Source organism: Aquarana catesbeiana, linkage group LG03 (genome assembly GCF_042186555.1).
Source record: "Aquarana catesbeiana isolate 2022-GZ linkage group LG03, ASM4218655v1, whole genome shotgun sequence".
Classification (NCBI taxonomy): Eukaryota; Metazoa; Chordata; class Amphibia; order Anura; family Ranidae; genus Aquarana; species Aquarana catesbeiana.
Window position 1 is genome coordinate 299,493,288 of NC_133326.1, and position 23,006 is coordinate 299,516,293.

At 43.6% G+C, this 23,006-nt stretch overlaps 1 protein-coding gene across 2 annotated transcripts in view; it reads right to left on the reverse strand.

Moving 5' to 3' along the window:
* ACSS3 (acyl-CoA synthetase short chain family member 3) overlaps positions 1-23,006 on the reverse strand; it is a 219,335-nt gene that overhangs the window by 195,597 nt on the left and 732 nt on the right. Inside the window, exons 1-2 of one of the 2 annotated variants that reach the window (XM_073620243.1) lie at positions 19,306-19,438; positions 17,123-17,675 (exon numbers count right to left, since the gene is read on the reverse strand). In XM_073620243.1, coding sequence (XP_073476344.1) covers positions 17,123-17,478 — 356 coding nt within the window. In that variant the 5' untranslated portion in view covers positions 17,479-17,675; positions 19,306-19,438. Of the gene's footprint in view, positions 1-17,122; positions 17,676-19,305; positions 19,439-23,006 lie in introns of those variants that run through there. The other variant, XM_073620242.1, reaches the window with a different exon arrangement.

Consider the following 23,006-nt stretch of genomic DNA (forward strand, 5'->3'; position numbering starts at 1 on the left):
AACATCATAGTAGTCACATAATAGCTAATGTGGAGCCATGGAGCCCAAGAGTTGCTCCACGTATATGAAAGAGAGGGTGTCCTCCGCCTCTAGTAGTGCATGGTCAATACTTTTCAAGCACATAATTCAACAAAGAAGAAGAAAAGCGGGGAGGAGAGAAAAGAGGGGAGGGGGAAGACCCCAAGTGCTGGTCCACGCCATCCAAAGTCCTATCAGACCGGAGCTGCCCGGGGGTCACCAGTAAGTAACTGATCCATGGACCCCAGACTTTTTCAAAAACCTTTATTTTGTCATTCAAGACTGCCGAGAGCTTTTCGTTGACCATGAGCCAGCAAAGCTTGCGCTTAAGTTGGTCAAATGGGATGGCCGCTGACCTCCAATTTCTAGCTATGGTGATTCTAGCGGATACAAATATGAAAGTGAGGAGTCTCCTCTGGTTTTTCGAGGCTTCATCAACTTTATAACACAACAAGGCATGTTTAAGAGATTTAATTAGGTTGATTTGGGTGAGAGTAAAAATAAAGTTGTAAACTCTTAAACAAAATAATCGCACCTTGGGGCATTGTCACCATATATGATATGGCGTTTCATCCTGGCCACAGCCTCAAAAACACTTTGGAGAAGCTCCTGGAACATAGGTAGCCAGTCTGGTCAGCACCATATACCATCTCTGATGGTATACAATTCAGAAATATGACCTTTAACTTTATCATATTTATTGCACAGATATTCCATGAGCGACATAGTCACGAGATCACTATTGCGAGATAAGGTGTGTAAATAGTGTTTCAATTGAATAGATCAATAATTCTGAAGCAGGCAGTTGATACTTATCTGTTAGGGACTGTTTAGTCAACATGCCCTTATGATTGCAGAGGTCTGCAATGTGCAGGAGACGTTTATTGGTCCACCAGTTGAAGATGTGAGGAGTGAGGTCTGGGCTGAAGTCTTTGTTTTGCAACAAGGGAGCCAACGGGCAATGCAGGGGCTTGAACGAATGTGATATAGAAAGTCTATCCCAAATGTTAAATGAGAAGGAGAGAGAGGGGCATAGAATTAGAGGTCGCTATAACCTTTGAGCAATATACGCTTATTGGGATTTTTTTTATACCAAAAATATGTAGTAGAATACATATTGGCCTAAATTTATGAAGAAATAAGATTTTATTTTTCCTTTTTTTTTGGCCTGTGTTTTATACCAGAAAGTAAAAAATATATTTTTTTTAAATGTTGGTCATTTTTTGTTTATAGCGCAAAAATGCAGAAGTGATCAAAAAAGGAAAGCTCTATTTGTGTGTGGGGGGGCATAAATTGTATTTGGGTACAGTGCACGACCTCGCAATTAAAATAATGCAGTGCCGTTATGCAAAAATGGCCTGGTCTGGAGGGGGGGGGCCTCTCAGCGAGCCCCTGAGAGACTGAGCCAGCCTCTCCTGCCCCCTGTACAGCTTAGCTCTCCAGTGAGTGCTGGAGGGCAGAGTAGTGAGGGGTGACTGACAGTCACGGCTCTCTGCTCAGAGCAGGCGTGGAGAACTGAGTGATCAGTGGTGTTTGATCGCTCATTTCTTAGTGCAGAGGTGACAGGGGGCAGATGCAGCATCGGATCGATGCTTCATCACCTAGGTGAGTATAAATGTTTTTTCTAAAAACCTGAATGTCTCTTTTAAGTATAGTTAGGATTTGACTGGACATAGAGACAGTTGCCCTGAGAGCAAGAAGATTAATGGGCTACAAGGAGATTCACTGGCACCCTCACAGTTCATTGAGAACTACAATCCAGCGTCCACAATGGCTCATGGTACTCGTAGGCATTGATTAAAAGGAAACTATGAATGAACGACGCAACTGTAACAGGGGGTGTGGGAAAAGGATCCCCTGTCCACTGTCACAGGAGGGGGGGTAAGAGGCTGCAGATGCTGGCACGTTATGCCCTAAAAATGGGTGGAACGTGAAACCTGTTCCAAAACTGAACTTATCCTTTAACTGCTCAAATCTCTCCCCGTGTGCCCTGTACAGCCTTAGTTGTCCCTCTCTTTGGTCTAAGGTCTACATCGTTATACAAAATGTACATTTTTCTGCATATTAGATCATTGTGCTCTGTGTAACCGGGGTTGTGGAAGAAACATGTTCAATGCCTGCCTACTGTGTGTGCCAAGAGGTATCCCTCTTTATCATTTAAGAAAGTTGGGAGGTATGCAAAGTGTTGATTTACTAAAACTGGAGGGTGCAAAATCTGATGCAGCTCTGCATAGATATCAATCAGCTTCCATTTTTTTTTTGTCAAAGCTTGATTGAACAAGCTGAAGTTAGAAAATGAGTGGCTACCATGCACACCAGATTTTGCACTCTCCAGTTTTAGTAAATCAACCTCAACGTGTCTAATTGTTTTTCATGTGATATACAGTACAGTCCTGAATTTTTGAATGTCTGGAAATTAATAACACAGCAGAAACAAATTACCATACACATACACACATACAGGGTATTTGGCCTCCTTCTCTCAGGTTAAACCACTAACAATGTATCCAGTGTTTATTTTACATATGCAGGTAAAAGGTTACATGGATTTGGAAACCATGCATATCTGCTTTTCACCTGTGTATAACTTTCCATTTGTCAAAACACATAATAAAAACAGAAAAAAAAAAAAAACACATTGCAGCACAGTTAGAGAAAGAAAGAAAAACAACCTAGAATAGCAATGTTGGTTACCCGGTCCTTGCACCAGGATAGAAAACAAAGGAAATAGAGCGGTTACAATTTCCATTTGATCCAAGACCCTCAGTATTTGAAATCTGATATACACTGAGCAAAATTATAAAAACGCAACAGCTCCACCAAGCTTTATCTTGGCTGGGTAGCAGATTCATCCTATAGTGATTTTATAAAAGTCGTTATAAAGGCTGACAATGTTTGACCTTAAGGTTTTTTTAACTTATTGTAGAGAATGCATTAAGTGTGCCCCCTCACCATCTGCTCTTTCCCTCCTCATAGGCTCAGAGACAGCAGAGGAAGCCATCAGCTCCTCTGCTGTCAATCACAGCTGGTAAGGAGGGAGGGGGAGGCCAAGCCATGCTCCTTGTGTCAATGAACACGCAGAGCATGGCCTGGGAGAGAGCCCGCATGAGTGCCTCCATAACAAATGGCTTGCTTTGGTGGGCACTCAGGGGAGGAGCCAGAAGTGCCCACAGAGGATCCGAGAGAAGGAGGATCAGGACTGCTCTGTGCAAAAGCATTGCACAGAGTAGGTAAGTACAACATGTTTGTCATTAAAGAAAAAAAATGGGTTTACAATCACTTTAAAAGTTTTATAAATCATTGGCTCAAATTGCTACTTTGCGGATTTCTTTCTCATTGTACTGGGTCTTTCGGGTCAGGAATAACAGATCCAGGGACAGGAAGATCCATTACTACATGTTCATGTGAGGTGGATCATCTAGGTAGAGTATTCATCTAGGTATAGTATGTATTATTATCTCAAGACCACCAATATTTAAAAAAAAATGTGTGTAAATATTCAAGGAAGAAGGGGTCTGAATTTGGCTATGAATTTGTTTTTTGATCAGAAAATCAGACGACAAATACCTCTTTCAAATCGAACGTATGATAATCTGATCGTTAGTACACAGCTTTTGAGAGCCGACCACGAGAGTTCATGCAAAATTATCCAAAAGGGACCAACATGAATTTTTTCTCATACAATACCAGAATGTCCGATTCTTTTTTAATCAGTACAGTATTCCACCAAAAAAAAAAAACAAAAAAAAAAAACAGAAGACTGAGATCATGCATGCTCGGAAATTAAAAAAAAAACAATACAATACATCACTTCCGAAGTTGTATTCTGTCGTACAAGAATTTTCATAATTTTAGTAGCCTCTTCATTTTCGATAAAAGACTAGCATGCAAAAAAAAAAAAAAAAAACGGACGATCATTTCTCCAATATTCTCATTGTGTGTACGAGGTTTAAGTCCTTTATGGGTATGTTTGTTATTACTTATGACTGAGCGTATGCAATTGGCACATGACATCATCAAGACTAACAGGGTCTGCAGACTCCTCATTGGCTAAATGTTCTTCATGCAAAAATATTCAGATGAAACTGTCATTCATGCAAAGTATTCTGTATCTGATGAAATCATCCAAAAAGGCTCACATTTAGGGAAAAGTGAATTTTCACAGTTTGCCTTTGCTCTAGAAAGATAAGATAGTGGAAATTGACCCAAAATTGTTTACCAGGGCTAAAGTAAAAGGGTAACAACGCAAAAACCTCCAGAAAAAAAGAATTCCAGCAACTGATGGCATTTTCACAAATTCAGATTTTCATCATTCTGGACACTCAATTTTAATTTCAGTTGTGCTCTGCTAGTTTTAACTAAAATATTATTCACTATGTCTAAGGAACAAATAATTGTATTATATGCATATTGCTATGTCTTTCTGGAATCAACTGTCTCTTTAGTCATATGTTTGTATAGTGGTTCAGACTTGCCTATTTTATTTGGCTTTTGTTCAAATTTCCTTTTAGATAACAATATTACAGAGAACTGTATCTAGGTTATTTTATTTGTTGTTCCATGTAAACTCTGCTTATGATAGACTAATAGGTGAGAAAATATTACAGAGACGGAAAAAAAAAAAAAAATCAACCGCTTCAGCCCCGGAAGATTTCGCTGCTCAACGACTAGGCCTTTTTTGTGATTCGGCACTGCGTCGCTTTAACTGACAATTGCGCGGTCATGCAAAGCTGCACCCAAACAAAATTGACGTCCTTTTCTTCCCACAAATAGAGCTTTCTTTTGGTGGTATTTGATGATCTCTGCAGTTTTTATTTTAGCGCGCCCCTCAACCCTACACTCTGTACACAGCGCACCCAGCAACCCTGCACTCAGTACATGTAGTAAAAAAAAAATGCAGACTCCAAAACACTCCTGACCCCTGCATTCTGTGCATTATACCCTCCCGACCCCTGCATTCTTTGCATTACACCCCCACATTTTGCCGCGGTGCGCGCCGCAGGTTGTCCCTTGACTCAAGCGTCCCTCATTGGGAAGTTCAAAAGTTGGGAGGTATGTGAGAGATAAGCACATTGGGATGGTTCGGGCAGAAGAGGCATTAGAAAAGGCTTCTATTTATTATTAAAAAGTGAAATACTGGCTGAAAAGGTTAACTTAGCCTTTACACAAACATGCATAAGCAGAGTTTTAGTGATAACCGCATGGCACAGCAAGTAGGTAAAATATATTAAAAACTGGACGTTCCTGTAAATGTAAGCTGGGACCTGTCCCTACAATTCCCTGAACAGCGGTTGAGATTTGTACAGGGATGGAAAACGTATTTGTTTGTAAAGTATCAGTCTATAAAGTTTAATAGTTGGTTTATTTTAACAGTAAAACAGAATAACAAAAAAAAAAAAAAAAAACAAAATCAAGAAAAAAGCATTTAAAAAAAGTTATAAACGGATTTTCATTTTAATAAATGAAATAAGTATTTGACCCCTTCACAAAACATGACTTAGTACTTGGTGGCAAAACCCTTGTTGGCAATGACAGAAGTCAGACGTTTCTTGTAATTGGCCACCAGGTTTGCACACATCTCAGGAGGGATTTTGTCCCACTCCTCTTTGCAGATCCTCTCCAAGTCATTAAGGTTGCGAGGCTGACGTTTGGTAACTCGAACTTTCAGCTCCCTTCACATATTTTCTATGAGATTAAGGTCCCGTACATTGGTACTTTGATGCTAAATACCATTGTTATGGCAGCAGCTAGCTGCCATAACCTCGATATTTTCGGGAACGGTGTGCATTTCTCTTTAAGTTAAAAGTGGTCTCTGCAGCGGAGTCGCTGCAAGATCACTTTTATTGGTGGTAGGAGAGGTGCCCGACCCCCTCCTGTCGGTAGTGGCAAAGATGACTGCCTGGATGCCAAGTGAAGGGAAGATGGCTCTCGCTTGGCTCCATAGCATGGGAGAGCAGAAGCGACTTCAAACGTCACTTCCGCCCAATGCTCTTAAAGGAGATTTTTTTTTTTTTTTTTTTTTTTTTTATTGCATTTTAGTGTAAATATGAGATCTGAGGTCTTTTTGACCCCAGATCTCATATTTAAGAGGTCCTGTCCTGTTTTTTTTCTATTACAAAGGGATATTTACATTCCTTGTATTAGGAATAAATAAGTGACCCAACATTTTTTTTAATTAAAAAGACAGTGTCAAAATAAAAATTTAAATAAATAAGAAAAAAATAAAATAAATTTAAAAGCGTCCCATCCCGACATGCTCGCACACAGAAGCGAACGCATGCGTCAGTAGCGCTCGCATATGAAAACGGTGTTCAAACCACACATGTGGAGGTATCGTCGCGATCGTTAGAGCGAGAGCAATAATTCTAGCCCTAGACCCCCTCTGCAACTCAAAACTGGTAACCTGTAGAAATTTGTAAACGTTGTCTAAGGAGATTTAAAAGTTTGTCGCCATTCCACAAGTGGGTACAATTTTGAAGCGTGACATGTTGGGTATCAATTTACTCGGCGTAACATGATCTATCACAATATAAAAAAAAATTGGGCTAACTTTGCCTTATTTTTTAATTTAAAAAAAAGTGTATTTTTTCCAAAAAAAAGTGCACTTGTAAGACCGCTGCGCAAATATGGTGTGACAAAGTATTGCAACGACCATTTTATTCTCTAGGCTGTTAGAAAAAAAAAAAATTATATATATATATATATATATATATATATATATATATATATATATATATATATATATATATATATATATATATATATATATATATACACACACACACACATTATATATATATATATATATATATATATATATATATATATATATATATATATATATATATATATATATATATATATAAATGTTTGGGGGTTCTAAGTAATTTTCTAGCAAAAAACAGATTTGAACTGGTAAACATAGCCTAAAAAATAGGCCCGATCCTTAAGTTGTCAATGTGCTTCTTCTTGAGCCATTCCTTTGTTGCCTTGGCCATGTGTTTTGGCTCATTGTCATGCTGGAAAACCCATCCACGACCCATTTTCAATGCCCTGGCTAAAAGAAGGAGGTTCTCACCCAAGATTTGACGGTACACATCCCATCCATCGACCCTTTGATGCGGTGAAGTTGTCCTGTACCCTTAGTAGAAAAACACCCAAAGCATAATTTCCACCTCCATGTTTGACAGTGGGGATTTTGTTATTGGGGTCATAGGTAGCATTCCTCCTCCTCCAAACACGGCGAGTTGAGTTGATGCCAAAGAGCTCGATTTTGGTCTCATCTGACCACAACACTTTCACCCAGTTCTCCTTTGAATCATTCAGATGTTCATTAGCAAACTTCAGGTGGGGCCTGTACATGTGCCTTCTTGAGAGCAGGGTAGCAGGGTAATGCATAGAATGCATTAAGATTAAAAAAAAAAAAAAAAAAAACTCTGCCTTTGCAATCACTTTAAGGTGAAAAAACATTTATTTCTATTCTAGTCAATCCATATATTTTCTTTTTAGCTTAGCTCTGATGTTCTTTTACTTTCTACAGGTTTACCATTGCACATTACTGAGCCTGAAAGGAATTATTGGTTTAATTTTCGATTTAGGTATCACAAAAACATTTATATTGTACGTATTACAGAGGCAATTTAGTGTTTACTGTGGGTACTCCATTATGATTTACAAGTGGGATTGTTCTTAAGTGTTTTTATGGGCTAGAGTATTATTTGCATACTTTTGATATTTGCTGTGAGGCGGCTAGTTTTAGGAGTGTTTTTATTCTTCTGTGGCTGTATAAAATTGTTTGCTTTTCTTGCTAGCATGCCAGTAGGTTGCGATCCCCATTTGTAAAATTGACCACAAACATTTGGCCATATACTGTATTATTTGTTGCCACAATAAGCAAAAAATTCTAGTAAATTCACTATGAACACAGTGGGCCTAGAATTCTGTACTCCCTAGATTATAGTATTAAAATATACACAAAAGTAAAATTATACAAATAATCCAAGAAAGATAGCCTTACCCATGTTGTGTACTTGAATCAGACTTGTACGTGTAAAACTGTCATTGGTGCATGAAGGTTAGGAGACGGGAGAATTTGGGAACACCTGTTCTTGTGACAAGTCAACAGGAGATTCCCTCTCACTGCCTGCTATGTCTCTGAAACAAGGAACAAGGGAAAACCGTCCCCAGTTGGGAAAGACACAGCAACACCTTAACAGAAGTTTTAACTAATCTCTAAAATTAAAGTGATTGTAAGGGTTTGTTTTTTGTTTTTTTGTTTTTTAAATAACAACATATCATACTTACCTCCACTTTGCAGCTCATTTTTCACAGAGTGGCCCCGAACTTCGTCTTCTGGGGTCCCCCGGCAACTCTCGCGGCTCCTTCCCACATCGGATAACCCCCTAGAGTCCAGCATTCGGCATCCATAGCCGCCGAATGTATGACTCGGCCCCGCCCCCCGGATCATTGGATTTGATTGACAGCAGCTGGAGCCAATGGCTGCGCCGCTATCAATCTATCCAATCAAGAGCCGAGAACCCCGGGCAGAGAGACAGCGCATCACTGCCAGGTGTTTTTTCACCTTAATGCATAGGATGTATTAAGGTGAAAAAACACAAGGGTTTACAACCCCTTACAAAGTCTAGTGTTCCCCTAATTAATAAGCTCACACATAAGAGGACCATTAGGGCCTGTTTACACTTGCAGCTGTTATTGCCACCTGTCTGAAAAGCAATCAGTGGCTCGGAAGCAATAGATCCCTACATAGACACTTGGTTTAACCGTTGAAAACCCACAGCATCGCACCCCAACTGGGTGCATTACACATGGATGCAGGGTAGTTGCAGCACAGCCTTACTCACTTGAATAGGTTATGTTGAGCAGCGATGACCTGTACTGGAACACATCATTATTGCAACGCTGCACTGCAAATGCATCAGTGTCACTGGAAGATTGGGGGCAGCAAAATTGCATTTTTCAATTCAATTCAATTGCAATTTTCCCTACCCCCTAGCCAACATCAGGGCCTTAGGGATATAAACTACAAAAGATGCATTCAGCACAAAAAATATAATAAATAGCTTGGAAAACATGATCAGAATTAGAATACGGTTGGTTGACCATAATGCTGGTCATTACTAAACACCGAGGCTAGGTACAACAGCCCAAGTCACAAAAATGGAGCAATACAAAAATGTTTACAGTATCAAAAAATATGTGGTTGCTAGTGGTACCTTTTACTTGTACACAAATGGAATACATTTTGTTTTACTTCTCCCCTACTAAATACATAATGAACAAAAAAAAGTCACACCTCTACTTTCAGTTCCAGGGATGCCACATCTATGCAAAAGGTTAAAGTGGTCCATGAGTATCACTTGTTCCACGAGAGATCGTCATTTCTATGTTCTCAGTCGCTATCACCATCACCAGTTCTGGGTGCCAGAGAGTGGGAGGAGGCTATCACAGATTGCCTAAAACTGAGAACTCCAATGCAGGAACGATTAAATTACACTGACCAGTGGGAAGAGTTTGGCGAGCATAAAGGACCTTTGTTTTCCCAGTACCACCACTTTAGTTATGTAGCAATGTAGTTGCCGCTAGTAACAAACAATCCACCAATTCACCCCACTACCAGACTTCATACATCACTTGCAGAGACAATGAACAGTCTATTGCTGCTTTTGTTGTTTTATTGGGGGGTACAACTTGGATGGGAAAGGGGTATATGGGATACCCGAAGGATCATTTGTTTGCCATCATATTTTAAAGATTATCTTCCTAGCACAAAGTTAGAGCCAGAAGAATGACATGCATCTGTATTTAGAATAATTCTCCTACTGCATCTCCATGCAGACTGTTGCTCCTCCTCTGCTCAACTCCAGCAGACTATTCCTTCTAGGATTTCCCCATCCATCACCGTGTAAAGGGTGGGGACATCACTTCTGACCGTGTAGGAGTGATGGTTCCAGAAGTTCTCCTCTCCTGCCCAAAACTTCCTTCCTCCTGCACAAAACTTCTTAAGTGAAATAATGTCACATCCTCTTCTTTGAAGCAATAGGGACCCCCTCTGAATGAGTCCCTAAGCTGGCTCTGGCTGCTCGCTGCTACTGGGCCTGAGGCCTGCAGTACCGCTCCCCGGAGGCCCAGTAGGTTAAAAGCATATTTGTCTTAAACGGTGGACTACTGTTTCCAGCTAGCCCAGCTTGCAAATCCTGTGCCCTCAGGCCACATCGATTTGACACATATCCCCACAGTCTCTCCTCTGATCCAGGACTCCCCATCATTCACCGTGTGAAATGATGAAGACTTTGCTAATGACCGTGTAGAAGCAAAGTTCCCTCACAGACTTCCTGGCACATCCATCCCTCCACTGTGGTAACACTCACCGAACTTTCACTGCCCTGAGTCCTTGATGAGGAACTTGACCGAACCATACGTTCCAAAAGCTTCACCTGCCACTTTGCTCCAGGAGTTCTTTATCACCGATCGTGTGGTGACAAAGACATTGCCAATGACTGTGTAGAGGCAAAGTTCCTTCACAGCTCTCCCCGGGCCTTCTCCTGCGATCGGCGCACCCCCCCAGATGGGGGTGCCCTCCTGCTGCTGCCTAATATTCCATTCCTCACTTGATTAGCCGAGATCTCGCCCTAGTGGCATGATACCTCAGCTTATATAGGAGGCCCGCCCCCTGCCAATACCAGATGGGGATTGGTCAGGGCTCCCACATGAACTGCCTGCAACTCCAGTTATAGGCCCAGCCCCTCTTCCAGAATATTCTCCCTGGAAGCAGGGGAGGCACCTCAGAACTAGAGCACAGGTGGTCACACCCACTGCTACTCTGACCACTCCCAGCCCCCAGATCAAAACAGACAGGCCTAGCTTGCAGCATAAGCCTGCCTAAATTTGCCTGTGCTGACAGTTCCTAGTAAAAAAACATTACTAGCACCTACCTATTGGTAGAGGGTGCTACAGTTAGAACCCCCCAAGTTTCAGGGTTAAGGCGCATAGACACTTGGTCCCCCATTATTTATGGTGATGTACAAACTTATTGTCTGTTATTGTTTATTTCCATTACTGTTCTGTTGTGCTGCCTTGGTGAGTATTTCGAAATAAATAATTCTCATCTAGCCTTGGTGTGTCAGAGGGTATGGCATTGCCAGAAAGGTTGTCGCCATCGGAAATCAGGTGATCCAAGAATCAACAAGTGCTTTTGTGGCAAGCACTACAAAAGGCATAATGATTTTCTATGGAATTGCTGGTTCTTAAAGCAATTTGTTACTCAGCAATTGAAATTCAGCGATAATGTGTTGGCTGCTAAAGCACTAGCCACAATCACTCTAAAGGCATCTCTATGGGCAATTCTGCTGCTAAAGACAAATCACCAGTGGCAGGAACCCTTATGCCGTGTACACACGACCAGACTTTTCGACCGGACCGGACTGGTTAGACGGAGCAAATCCGTCGGACAATCCGACCGTGTGTGGGCTTCATCGGACCTTCAGCTGACTTTTTCTGTCGAAAATCAGACAGACTTTAGATTTTGAACATGTATCAAATCTTTCTGACGGACTCGAGTCTGGTCAAAAAATCTGGTCGTCTGTATGCTAGTCCGACGGACAAAAAAAGGACGCAAGGACAGCTATTGGCTACTGGCTATGAACGTCCTTATTCTAGTCCCTTCGTACGTCAACACGTTCAAACAAACGGACTTTTAAACAGACTTTAGTCCGTTCGTGTGTGGGCAAGTTCGGTCGTTCGAAAGTCTGTCAAAAGTCCGTCGGCATAAGAAGACTGCCTATCCCTCTCTATGGAATCGCGTCTTCTTTAGCCACATGCAGCGAGAGATCATCCTTTTGCTAGCCTGAACGCTACTGAATCCAACTGTCTCCCACCACCCAATTTAAAAAAAAAAAGCTCCCTCTCCCCTCCTATTCTGACTAACCTGCATAGGAAATATCTGTATACTTACCTATTTTCAGGCTGCGCTGGTCCAGTCATGTGATCCGGCTCCCCTGTGTCAGCCAGCACAGCTGCAGGGGAAAGGAGGGAGAGCCGACAACAGGCATTACCAGACATTATTGGAGTGCCCTCCTTTATCTCCTGCACCTGACGCAGGAGGGATCACATGACCAGACAGGAGCAGCCTGAATATAGGTAAAGTATACACATCTTTCTTACACAGGTTAGTCAGAATGGATGTTAGGAGAGGGGAGGGAGCATTTTTAACAATAGTTAGGTGGTGTCTAGATATCCAATTTAAGAGCGATTGTCACTAGTGATTTTGGTACTGATCACTGCAAGGAAAAAAAAAAAAAAAAAAAAAATCGCCCATGTGTCATCAGTCTGAAATTTTTAAAGCAACTTGTCTCTCTGATACTTAGCAAACAAGATTCATCAACATTTTGACCTGGTGGCAAAATCTCTATAGACAATCGCTCTGAATGCTTTGCCATTGTGCAAAAATCGCTATGCTTAGATACAAATTGCTGAAGGAGAGAGATTTGTAGCACAACCCAATGCTGTAGTAAATCTCCAGCAACTCTAGCCATTAAATCACTAGCTACAATTTGCTGTTAGTCACTGGCAATAGCGATTAGTAGCAGAAAAAAAACAAACAAAACTATATCGGCCATGTGTCATCAGCCTTGTTTATACAAATTCCTGCATTCCTGTGGAGCTCAACCTGTTCTTTCAGATTACTTAGTTACATCAGATAGCTGTGCGTATATCCAGGAAGCCAAATCTTATATGGTGACTTGTTCATAGGACACACGCTCTGCAATATAATCCATAGGCAAAGGTTTAGGTCGGCAAAAAACTCACTTACAGTATATGCAAGCTGGCCATATAATTGTTTCATCATCTGCAGAATGGTTAGAGAAAATGTTGAATGGCAGTATTCATACAGGCCGGGTTATGCAACACACGATTACAGTATTATTATGACCTAAACAGTTCTTCCTATTGTTGACTCTCAACCACGTGAACTGTCAAATGCCAAAAGATCAATCGCCTTCTGGCTGGTCTCCTGAGGTCCTTTGCATAGCTTTAAACTGCCCCTCATTTGTTTCTCTTTTGCAATAAAATCTCTGTTCCCCTCTCTTTTTCAATTGTCATTCTTTTTTTTTTTATTTACTTCACTAAACCTTGCATTAACTGTTAAATTGCTGCTTTTCAAATTTAGCATAAAGGAAAAGTAGTAGTAAAAAAAAAAAAAAAAAAAAAAAAAAAGCACTTGTGGGTTTACAAATTTAATTTTTTTGTGTAATAATTCTTTGCGTCTGTTCACATGTGCATTTTAAATGGCACCCATAATGTACATTGCAGTGTGCTGCAAAAATGCAACGAGCACTAGGTTTTCATTCAATGAGGCACACTGCCCATTCTGGGCTACCTTAAGCCTCATGCACACTGGGCATTAAGCCCCAGTGTGTAGGCAGGTTGTAATAAGATAGCCAGTGAGTTAGCAGCTGGCCCAGGCTGGGGGAAGGGGTTAAAGTGGTTCTAAAAGCAGAAGGTTTTTTGTCTTAATGCATTCTATGCATTAAGATAAAAAAAACCTGTGTGCAGCAGCCCCCTTCAGCACCCCTAATACTTACCTGAGTCTCATCTCAATCCAGCAATGTTGCACAAGAGCCTCGGTTGTTCAGGACTCTCCCTCTTCATTGGCTCAGACAGCATCGGGTGACATTGGCTCCCACTGCTGTCAAAGTCAATGAGCCTATGAGGAGAGAGAGGGGGCAGGGCTGAGCCATGGCTATGTGTCTGAATGAACACACAGAGCAGCGGCTTGGCTCGGGTGTCCCTATAACAAGCTGCCTGCTGTGGGGGCAGGAGGGAGTGGCCAGAAGCGCCGGAGAGGGACCCGAGAAGAGAAGGATCTGGGCTGCTCTGTGCAGAACCACTGCACAGAGCACATAAGTATAACAAGTTGTGTTTTTTTTTTTTTTAATAACAAAGACTTTAATATCACTTTAAGTACATGTGCTCAGTTTCCCATGCTTTTCGGTCCCAACCAGTGCTGTATTTTGGCCTAGACCTAAGGCGGCAGAAAAGCCCCCCCCCCGCACGGAAAAAAAAAAAAAGCACCCGCGTTCTCCTCCCGGCTCCCGCATGCAGGGCTGCCATTAGGGGAGTATATCTGAATGCACTGGCATCGCTATGGGGGTGTGGAGGGGGGGGGCGCCCTGAGTGCCCCCGGGTTACACCAGGAAGCAGTTGTAGTGGGTGCAGTCGCGCCCCCCCCCCCCCATCGCCAAAGCGGTGATCAGCTCGGCAGCGGCACTGTGACACGGAGAGGAGAGCTGCACAGTGTTTGTGTATATCCCCCGCTCGCCCCCCTCCTTTCTCCCATTAGCTGAACAGGAGAAGAGAGAGAGCGACTCTAATCGGGTTCCCCTAAGCGCCGCCCGGCTTCCTGCCTGCTCCGATTCTCTCCCCATTGGCCACAGCAGAGGGCCAATCAGAACACACTGACGGGGTGGGGCATCATGGGAAACATAGTCTCAGAAGATTGGCTGTGTTTCTGTGGCCCCAGTGTATCCACAGAGAGCAGGCTACAGTCCCCCAGCATGCATGCACTCTGGGGGGGGGGGGGGGGAGAGAGAACCTGGAACCCAGCAAAAAGCAGAGTGCTACAGAAGAGAAAAAGGGAGGACTATGCAGGGGGAGGCCTGAAAGGGAGCCACGTTGTGCCCGCACCACCAGAGAGGAAGCCACGTTGTGCCCGCACCACCAGAGAGGGAGCCACGTTGTGCCCGCACCACCAGAGAGGGAGCCACGTTGTGCCCGCACCACCAGAGAGGGAGCCACGTTGTGCCCGCACCACTAGAGAGGGAGCCACGTTGTGCCCGCACCACTAGAGAGGGAGCCACGTTGTGCCCACACCACTAGAGAGGGAGCCACATTGTGCCCGCACCACCAGAGAGGGAGCCACGCTGTAAGCGCACCAGTAAAGGGGGAGTAAGACAAAGCCACTGCCAGGGTACAGACATGCTACACTACTGACTAGAGTCACCCCAGGCAACCCAGAGTGAGCGAACGTCCAGCCAGAGGGATCACTGTTGCGGTTTCGCTGTGTCTGGCAAGAGGGCCTGTTAGCCATTATCCATTACTGTTCCTAGCGACTGAGCCTTTAGGAAGTGCCTAACCTGCTATCCTCTAGGCCTTATTGATCGCCACAACGTCCCTCTCTGTTCTCATCCCCAGGCGTCCCTCTGTCCTCTTGCCCCGGCGTCCCCCGTGTCCTCCTCCCACGGCGTCCCCGTCTTCTTCCCACGGAGTCCCTCTGTCTTCCTCCCATGAAGATGACAGGGCAGGTCTTAAAAAGGAAGGGGTGTGGCCTTGACAGGAAGGGGTGGGTCATACTTAAATTAGAGGGTCGGCGAGTTTAGTCAGGCCTAGGGCAGCACAAAACCTAAATACACGTCTGGTCCCAGCCAACCCACCTGTGGTATAAAAAGGGGGAAGGGTGAGGTCTCTTGGGCTCTTGGATCAGTTTGTGGTACTGAGACTGCTGTGCCTTACAGTCCACTGAAGGCACCAGGGTTTCCGAATGCCAGCCAAGTCATGGAGATTACCAGCATGGACTTCTATCTTATGGAGGTATGCCTGGGCAGCCACACAACTGTAGTTAGAATAGGGAGAAGGACGTTGGTCATATTGAACTGTTTATACTGCAACTTGTTCAGTAAAGTTACTATAACTGTTCTGAGTCTGGTCTGAAGTTATTCAAAGGGGTACATGTTGGTTCTGGCATATCTAAAGAACCAGGGCATGTAATGCACCAAGGGGTATAAATTAACATTGTTACTAAAGAGTTAAATCAGCAAAGCAAAGAAGGTAAATGCTGTTGCTAAGAGTAACCAAGCACAAGTTAAAGACACCAAGAAACCAGTCATTAGGCATGGTACCCGGTAGGGTGACAGGTCTTCTGGTAGCAAGGGGGTCGTTATCTGGCTCTGGATCTAAACCCGCGCTATGAAGATCCATGGCCTGGTCAAATAGGTACGGGAAGTGAAATAGTTAATGAGCATGCATGAGGTCCAAGCTATGTGCTCGGTGAGACCCCATTCTGTAACTAGGAGTGAGTTAAAACAGGTACGCAGGACTAATAAAGTGGGTGCAGACTCCCTCTTAATGCAACATCTACTAAAATTACAGTGTGTTGGGACAGCACTTTACGACAGAACTCTATACTGTAATTACTGCACACAGTGTGGAAGCTCATCTCTAAGTCAGGGAACTGCCTTAATGTTCGATTGTTTACATGATAGGAGTCTCTGCCTGGGCATTGATGAGCGTGCTCCATGTGAGGGGTACCCCCTGTGCAAGGTGAAATAAACCTCACCAACATCTGTATGAGGCTCTGGTGTTTAGGTGTTGCCTGAGGGCGTACCATCCAGCCCCATTTTCTGCAGCCTGTTAAACTATACGAGTGGCTGAATGCCCCTGCAGCTGGATGGTGCACTGAGCGGTACATACTTTTATAGTATGGGCTCAGGGACAAATGCATAGAATGTAAGCAGCCTGCATTTGAACCTGGGTACATACCTAAACGTAATTACTGCTCGGTGCACTGTTTAGCCTCATCCAGAGGCAGCAGCTGTCAGCCTGTCATATTTTGAAATACTGCTGACAGTGGGGCTGGACGATGCGCCTTTGCCCTCTGGCCACACCTAAACACCAGAGCCTCATACACTGGGGCTAAACGCCCGATGTGCATTAGGCTAATGCAGTATGTCTCAATGTACAGTGGTGCAGTGCAATGAGGTGTAAACAGGTCCTTACTGCTCTGATTTTATAGAGGGGGCTGGGGAGTTGTCCTACTTTGTGCTAAAAGATGTCCCTCTTTCTCATTTCAGAAATTTGGGAGTTATGCCTGCGAAGTGTCTTTTTGGTATTGCATTAGATTGATAACTGGTACCAAACAACAGGGACCTAAACATGTATAGATAATTTATGTGGAAATCGAATCATGCTGCTAGGACATGCAGGGTGTTGTAGTTCTATAGCAACATGTTACGGACATACACTTTTAGTTTAGAAGTCTCAATGCCAAAAAAAAAAGGGGTTCAAGCCTTGTGTGATCCCATGCACTTACCATTTTGTGAACGGGGGATTGGAGTTGTCCATAATTTTGTTCCATGGTTTGAACCACGTGATGTTGTGCGCCGCGCTCCCCCAGACCTGTTCAGGTTTCTGCACTGAAGCTTGGAATACATCATAGTAAGGAGAGGAGGTGATGTCTGCAGGAGAGTACGATTGGCTGACCAAGCGTCTGCATAAAGTTAATGAGACAGGCTGTGTTCTGTAAAGTTGGGAGAGATCCCTTTTCCCCCAGGCTCCTGCACCCTTCCCACCTGTCCTATACACACAGCCAGTACTGGTAAAAGTTTTCCTTTTCACTCCTCCACTCCGGAGTCCTTGCTTCGAGAGCCATATTAAACCAAAGTACATTGTTGAAGTTGCAGTTGGCTTTTCTGGCAGCAGATGTGTGTATTTAGTGGAAGTTGACTTTTCTGGCAGCTGATGTGTGTATTCTGTGAGTGTACGGGAGAAAACCAGCACTGGACGAGATCCCTCTGCAGGAAGATTTGTACTCTTCAAGGAGGATCCTAGGAGTCCTGATCAGGTTTTCCAAAGAAATGTGCTTCCTGGAAGAAAACAATGTTGGCACAGTGCTTCATTAGATTCTGGGCTGGTTGTACATTTACCAACTGCAGAACAACTTAGGATATTACCATTGAATCTATTTATTATTATATGCAAAAAGAATAGTAACAGTTCAGTTCAAAGAATAAGACAAAATAAAAAAGCAACACTTAACACTGCTGCACACTCAGTCAATCACTTTTCAGAGAGTGGCTTCCAGGCATTCAGAAGGTGGTCATACCAATTCCAGAATGCCTCCTGTTCTGAGCGTAAATAGGGCAACCTTCTGGGACGTCCCAGGATGCTGTGTGACAATTCAGAAAGTACCAACGCACTTAGTACTGTAAAAGTGGCTGTATGTCTAAGTGGGTACTGAAGCGATCACTGGCTGGAACTGTTAGCAATCAGAATGAGGAATGTCACCAGCACACCATGGGTCTCGAAAAAATGGGTCCAAAGCTTTATTCAGTCGATTACCTTGTTACAGCAAACAGCAACGTTTTGGGGCCTTGCAGCACCCCTTCATCAAGTATGTGCAATGCTCCAAAACATTGCTGTTACCACGTAATCGCTGAATAAAGCTTTTAACCCAGTTTTTGGAGACCCATGGTATGCTGGTGGCATTCCTTAGCGCAGTGCAGCTCGTGCATGTGGGAAGCCGTAAGGAGTCACAGCTGGCTTCCCACAGTTAACAAGCCGACACCAGGGATCTGAAGACCAGCGAAGAACCGGCCTGGGTGAGGGTGGTGCTAGATCCCTGGACAAATGGGCGTTTGTATATTAAAAGTCAGCAGCTACAGTTTTTGTAACTGCAAAAGAAAAAAAAACCCTTAGTAAGAAACATAAAAACAAATATATTTGTAGGTATGCTGCGCGACTAGTAGAGACGGGCTTGGGCGTGTTCAATATCCCATCTGCCTGATTCCGCCAGGAAGCCGACACTGCACACGGCTAAACACAAGCAGTGAGACATTTCCCGATCTGTGTAGCTGCAAACCGGGAAATGTCTCACTGCCTGTGATTAGCTGTGTGCAGTGTCGGCTTCCTGGAGGGATCTGGCAGGTGAGATTTCAAACAGGCCTGAGCCCATCTCCAGTGACTAGGAACACATAAACTTGACTATAGAAGTGGATACACACTTTAAGGTCCCCTTCACTTGGGCCAGAACTGGTTTTGCTCCACAGGGGATCTGTCTGCTGAACCCCTGCTGAGCTAAGCTCAGTGTAGCTGCTGGATAACAGGTCTGTGTCTACTCCGCTTATGCAAAATGGACGCAGACACAGCCCAATCTACTATATTGGCAGCTGGATGTACACAGCCCGGCTGTCCATTTTCAACCAATTACTCAATAATCCGATCTGGCCAGATGGAGGGGAACAGATCTCCCTTCAGTTTGCTTTTGTCAGATCAGATCGGAGGTGGCGGGTGTAAACGAACACAAGTTTGTTTACATCTGACTGCCCTTAGAGGAGAATGGAGGATCCAGTTGGGTCCACCTGAAAAACAGCTGGACTAAATTGGACAGCCCACATGAATGGGGCCTAAAGCTGAACTCTAGGCAGATATAAAAGACACAATATGATGTAGCTCTATAAAATAAATATATCATTAAAATGTGAACAATGCAAGTACCTGAATATGATTTTGGTATCAGCCTCTTGTAGTCCTACAGCCAGCTGGAGAGCGAGAGGATGAAGCAGCATAAGGAGCCAATCAGTTCAACAAGAAGCATGCTGAGAGCAGTGTGACAAAGAGATGAGCTCATCAATGTGCTGCTTCTCCTTTCACCAAACAGTAACATGTAGGGGGAGTAAAGGACATCCTGGGCTTGCTTAGAGTAGGTAGGTTAAATGATGCTGACCATCAGACTGAGGACATCTAGTGGCAGAAAAAGTACTGCATGGGGATATTCCAGCAAAAGCTGTTTTTACATTTTAACAGACTATTCATTTTTATCTTGTTATTTTTGAGTGAAGATCTGCTTTAAAGCAGACCTAGAATAAGATATATGTTAGGCTGGGTTCACATATGAGCACGCAGCGGCTCACAGCAGGAGTCCGGTGCGTCCTCGTCCACCATTTCAGGTCTAATTCAGCCCTAATTTTTGGCTGAATTGAGACCTGAAATGGACCAAAAGACGCATATTGTTCCTGTACAAATCACACCTGAGCCACTGCAGAGATATGTGGCCAAGCTCCATGGAGAGCCGGTCACACTCTCTTGCTATTGTGAATTGGATGCAGGGAACAGGCAACTGGGACACCTTTGATCAGTCAGTCCTGGGGAGGGGGTGTTACATTTATTAGCAGATTTAGATACACTAACAAGTTGAAGCCAAAAACTCTAGGTCACACTTTATAATTAGTTATACCAACTGTTTATTTCCCCCTTTCGGAATAAAAGGTTTTATGAGGCGTATCTAAAAAGTTTGGTGAATGGTATCAGAAAAAAAACAAAAACAGAAGATACAAACTAATTACCTTTATTGGCCTTCAAAATAATCACCATCCTTCACAACACACTTTTGTCAACGTTCATAAAGATTCTAGAAACTGTCAGCAAAGGCCTCTTTAGGAATCGATCGCAGAACCATTGTCACACATTCTTAGATTGCCGCCACGTCTGCAAATTGTGCGTCTAACATGACGTTATTCTGGAGGGGAACTTTTGGGTCACTGGGAAGACAGTGCCACTTGGGTTCTGGATGGAACTGGTAGCACCAGGTCTCATTCCCTGTGGCGATGGTTCGCAGAAAGGATGGATCCTGGTCACACATGGTAATGAAATCTCCAGAGGTTTCCATCTGTTTTGCTTTGTGTTCATCTGTCAGCTTGTGCGGCACAAACTGGGAACAGATCTTGCGCTTACCCAAATCTTTGCGGACCATGGTGCATACAATGTCCTTGCTAATGCCCGATTCCTCCACCATCAATCGTAGAGTCAGTCGCCAATCTTGTTCAATCATGTCTGGTGTTCTGCTTGTCGAAAATCCAACCCGAACATGTCTCATCTTCACTTGTTTACTTCCCGTCTCGAGAGCGTTTGAACCAGTCATAAACACATTTTCCACTCACGGCTTCCGTCCCGTACATTTGCACCAACATTTCATGCGTCTTCGTTTTCCCCAATTTGTAGCAAAACTTGAGGTTTACTTGTTGCTCCATTGCACTGTGACCCTACCTCTAAAGCCTCGTACACACGATCGGACTGTAAACAAACTTTTCCGTGGATTTCTGTCCAAAGGGCGTTGGCCGTGAACTTGGTATTCATACACACGGCAGGACTTTTTAGGCAACAAACACGAACCTACTGACGTTTGAACATACTGACGGAAGTTCAATTCTCTGGCGCCACCCTTTGGTCAACTTCTGTATTGTTGTCTGATCTTTTGCATTGGTTCTGAGCATGCATGTTTGTACTTGAGACTAAAGTCAGATGGTTTTGTGTACACACGATCGGACTAGCCGACGTAGGACCTTTTCTTGCCGCCAAGTTTGTCTGTTTGTACAGCCAACATTTGTCTGATGAAAACCGAAAAAGTTTGTCCGATGGAGCATACACACGGTCGGATGTTGCCTTAAAACAGCTAATTTGCATGTTTGTTGTCAAAAAGTCCGATAGTGTGTATAGGCTTTCAGACCGACTACGTTCCACTGCCCCGTTTACCTCTAGGGTTGCCACTAAGGATGAGCTCCAGCGTGTTCGCACACTCCACATACAGAGCCCACCAGGAAGTCAGCACTGCGCTGCGCTGATCACAGGCAGTGAGACATTTTCCCAATGTGCGGCTGCAGAGATCGGGAACTGTCTCACTACCTGTGATTAGCGCAGCGCAGTGCCGATTTCCTGGTGGGCTCTGCACGTGGAGTCTGCGAACACGCCGGAGCTCATCCTTAGTTGCCACCTCCCTTTAAAACCAAACACATATTAATTACACAGGTTCTGTGGCTGATTAAACTCGCTTAGTGCCTTATCTGTATTAAAATTAGCCTCAGAACCTGTGTAATTCACATGTGTTTGGTTTTAAAGAGGTGAGGTGGAAACCTTAGTTTATCCTGATGGTCACATGTACACCCAGCTAAGGTGGCACTTCTCAACGTGTTTCTGGAAAGCCATGTGCATGCGCGTTCACCTGGCCCATGTTGCCATTGAGCTATCAGACCATTCACCAAAGTTTTTAGACACACCTAGTATATCAATAAAAGTTGATCATTGTATGCACCCCTGCTAGTGTTAAATGGTTTGTCTCAACCCCTAACTGCTACATCTGCAAGACAGCGTGTTCTTATGAAAAACAACAGACTTACTGGCTGGATTACCAGGTGAAAGCCTAAAAAAAAAATCAATCAAATGCAGCCATCACATCTAAGAATTGATAGGCTGCTATATAATAAAATGTTTGCTTTTGGGTATCATACTGCTTTAAAGCCTTGTACAGACGGTCAGATTATTGGATGAATTTTCTTCAGTTTTTTTGTTGGATGCTAGCATCAAATCGAAAGTGTAGAGGGTACTCACCATCAGAAAAATTTCTGACGACAGAATTCAACATCAGAAGTGATGTAATGCGTTGAATTGTTTTGAATGTGTTCTTTCATTTCTGAGCATGCCTAGTCTTGCTCTTCTTTTTTTTTTTTTGGCAGAAAACCGTACTAATGAAAAGAAAAATCGGATGTTGTGGTCACATCAGACAAAAATTTTCAAGCCTGCATATCCAGTTTTTGTCTGACAAAAATTCGTAAATCGACAGATCATTCATCTAACGAAGATTTTCTGACCGTGTGTAATGCCGCGTACACACAAGCAGACTTTTTGACCGGACTGGTCTGACAGACTGAGTCCGGCGAACAATTCGACCGTGTGTGGGCTTCATCAGACCTGCAGCAGACTTTTTCGGTCGAAAATCTGATGGACTTTAGATTTGTAACATGTTTCAAATCCTTACGTCGGAACTCCGGCGGACCCAGTTCCTATCGAAAAGTCCGCTCGTCTGTATGCTAGTCCGACGGACAAAAACCGACGCTAGGGCAACTATTGGCTACTGGCTATCAACTTCCTTATTTTAGTCTGGTCGTACGTCATCACTTACGAATCCGTCGGACTTTGGTGTGATTGTGTGTAGGCAAGTCCGTTTGTTCAGAGAGTCCGCCGGATAGACCGTCGGTCCAGTCCGGTTAATAAAGGCCCCTCGTGTGTACGCGGCATTAGGGTTGCCACCTCATCCCTTTAAACCCGAACACATATTAATTACACAGGTTCTGTGGCTGATTAAGGAGGTAACTAAACTCACTTAGTGCCTGATCTGCATTAAATTAGCCTCAGAACCTGTGGAA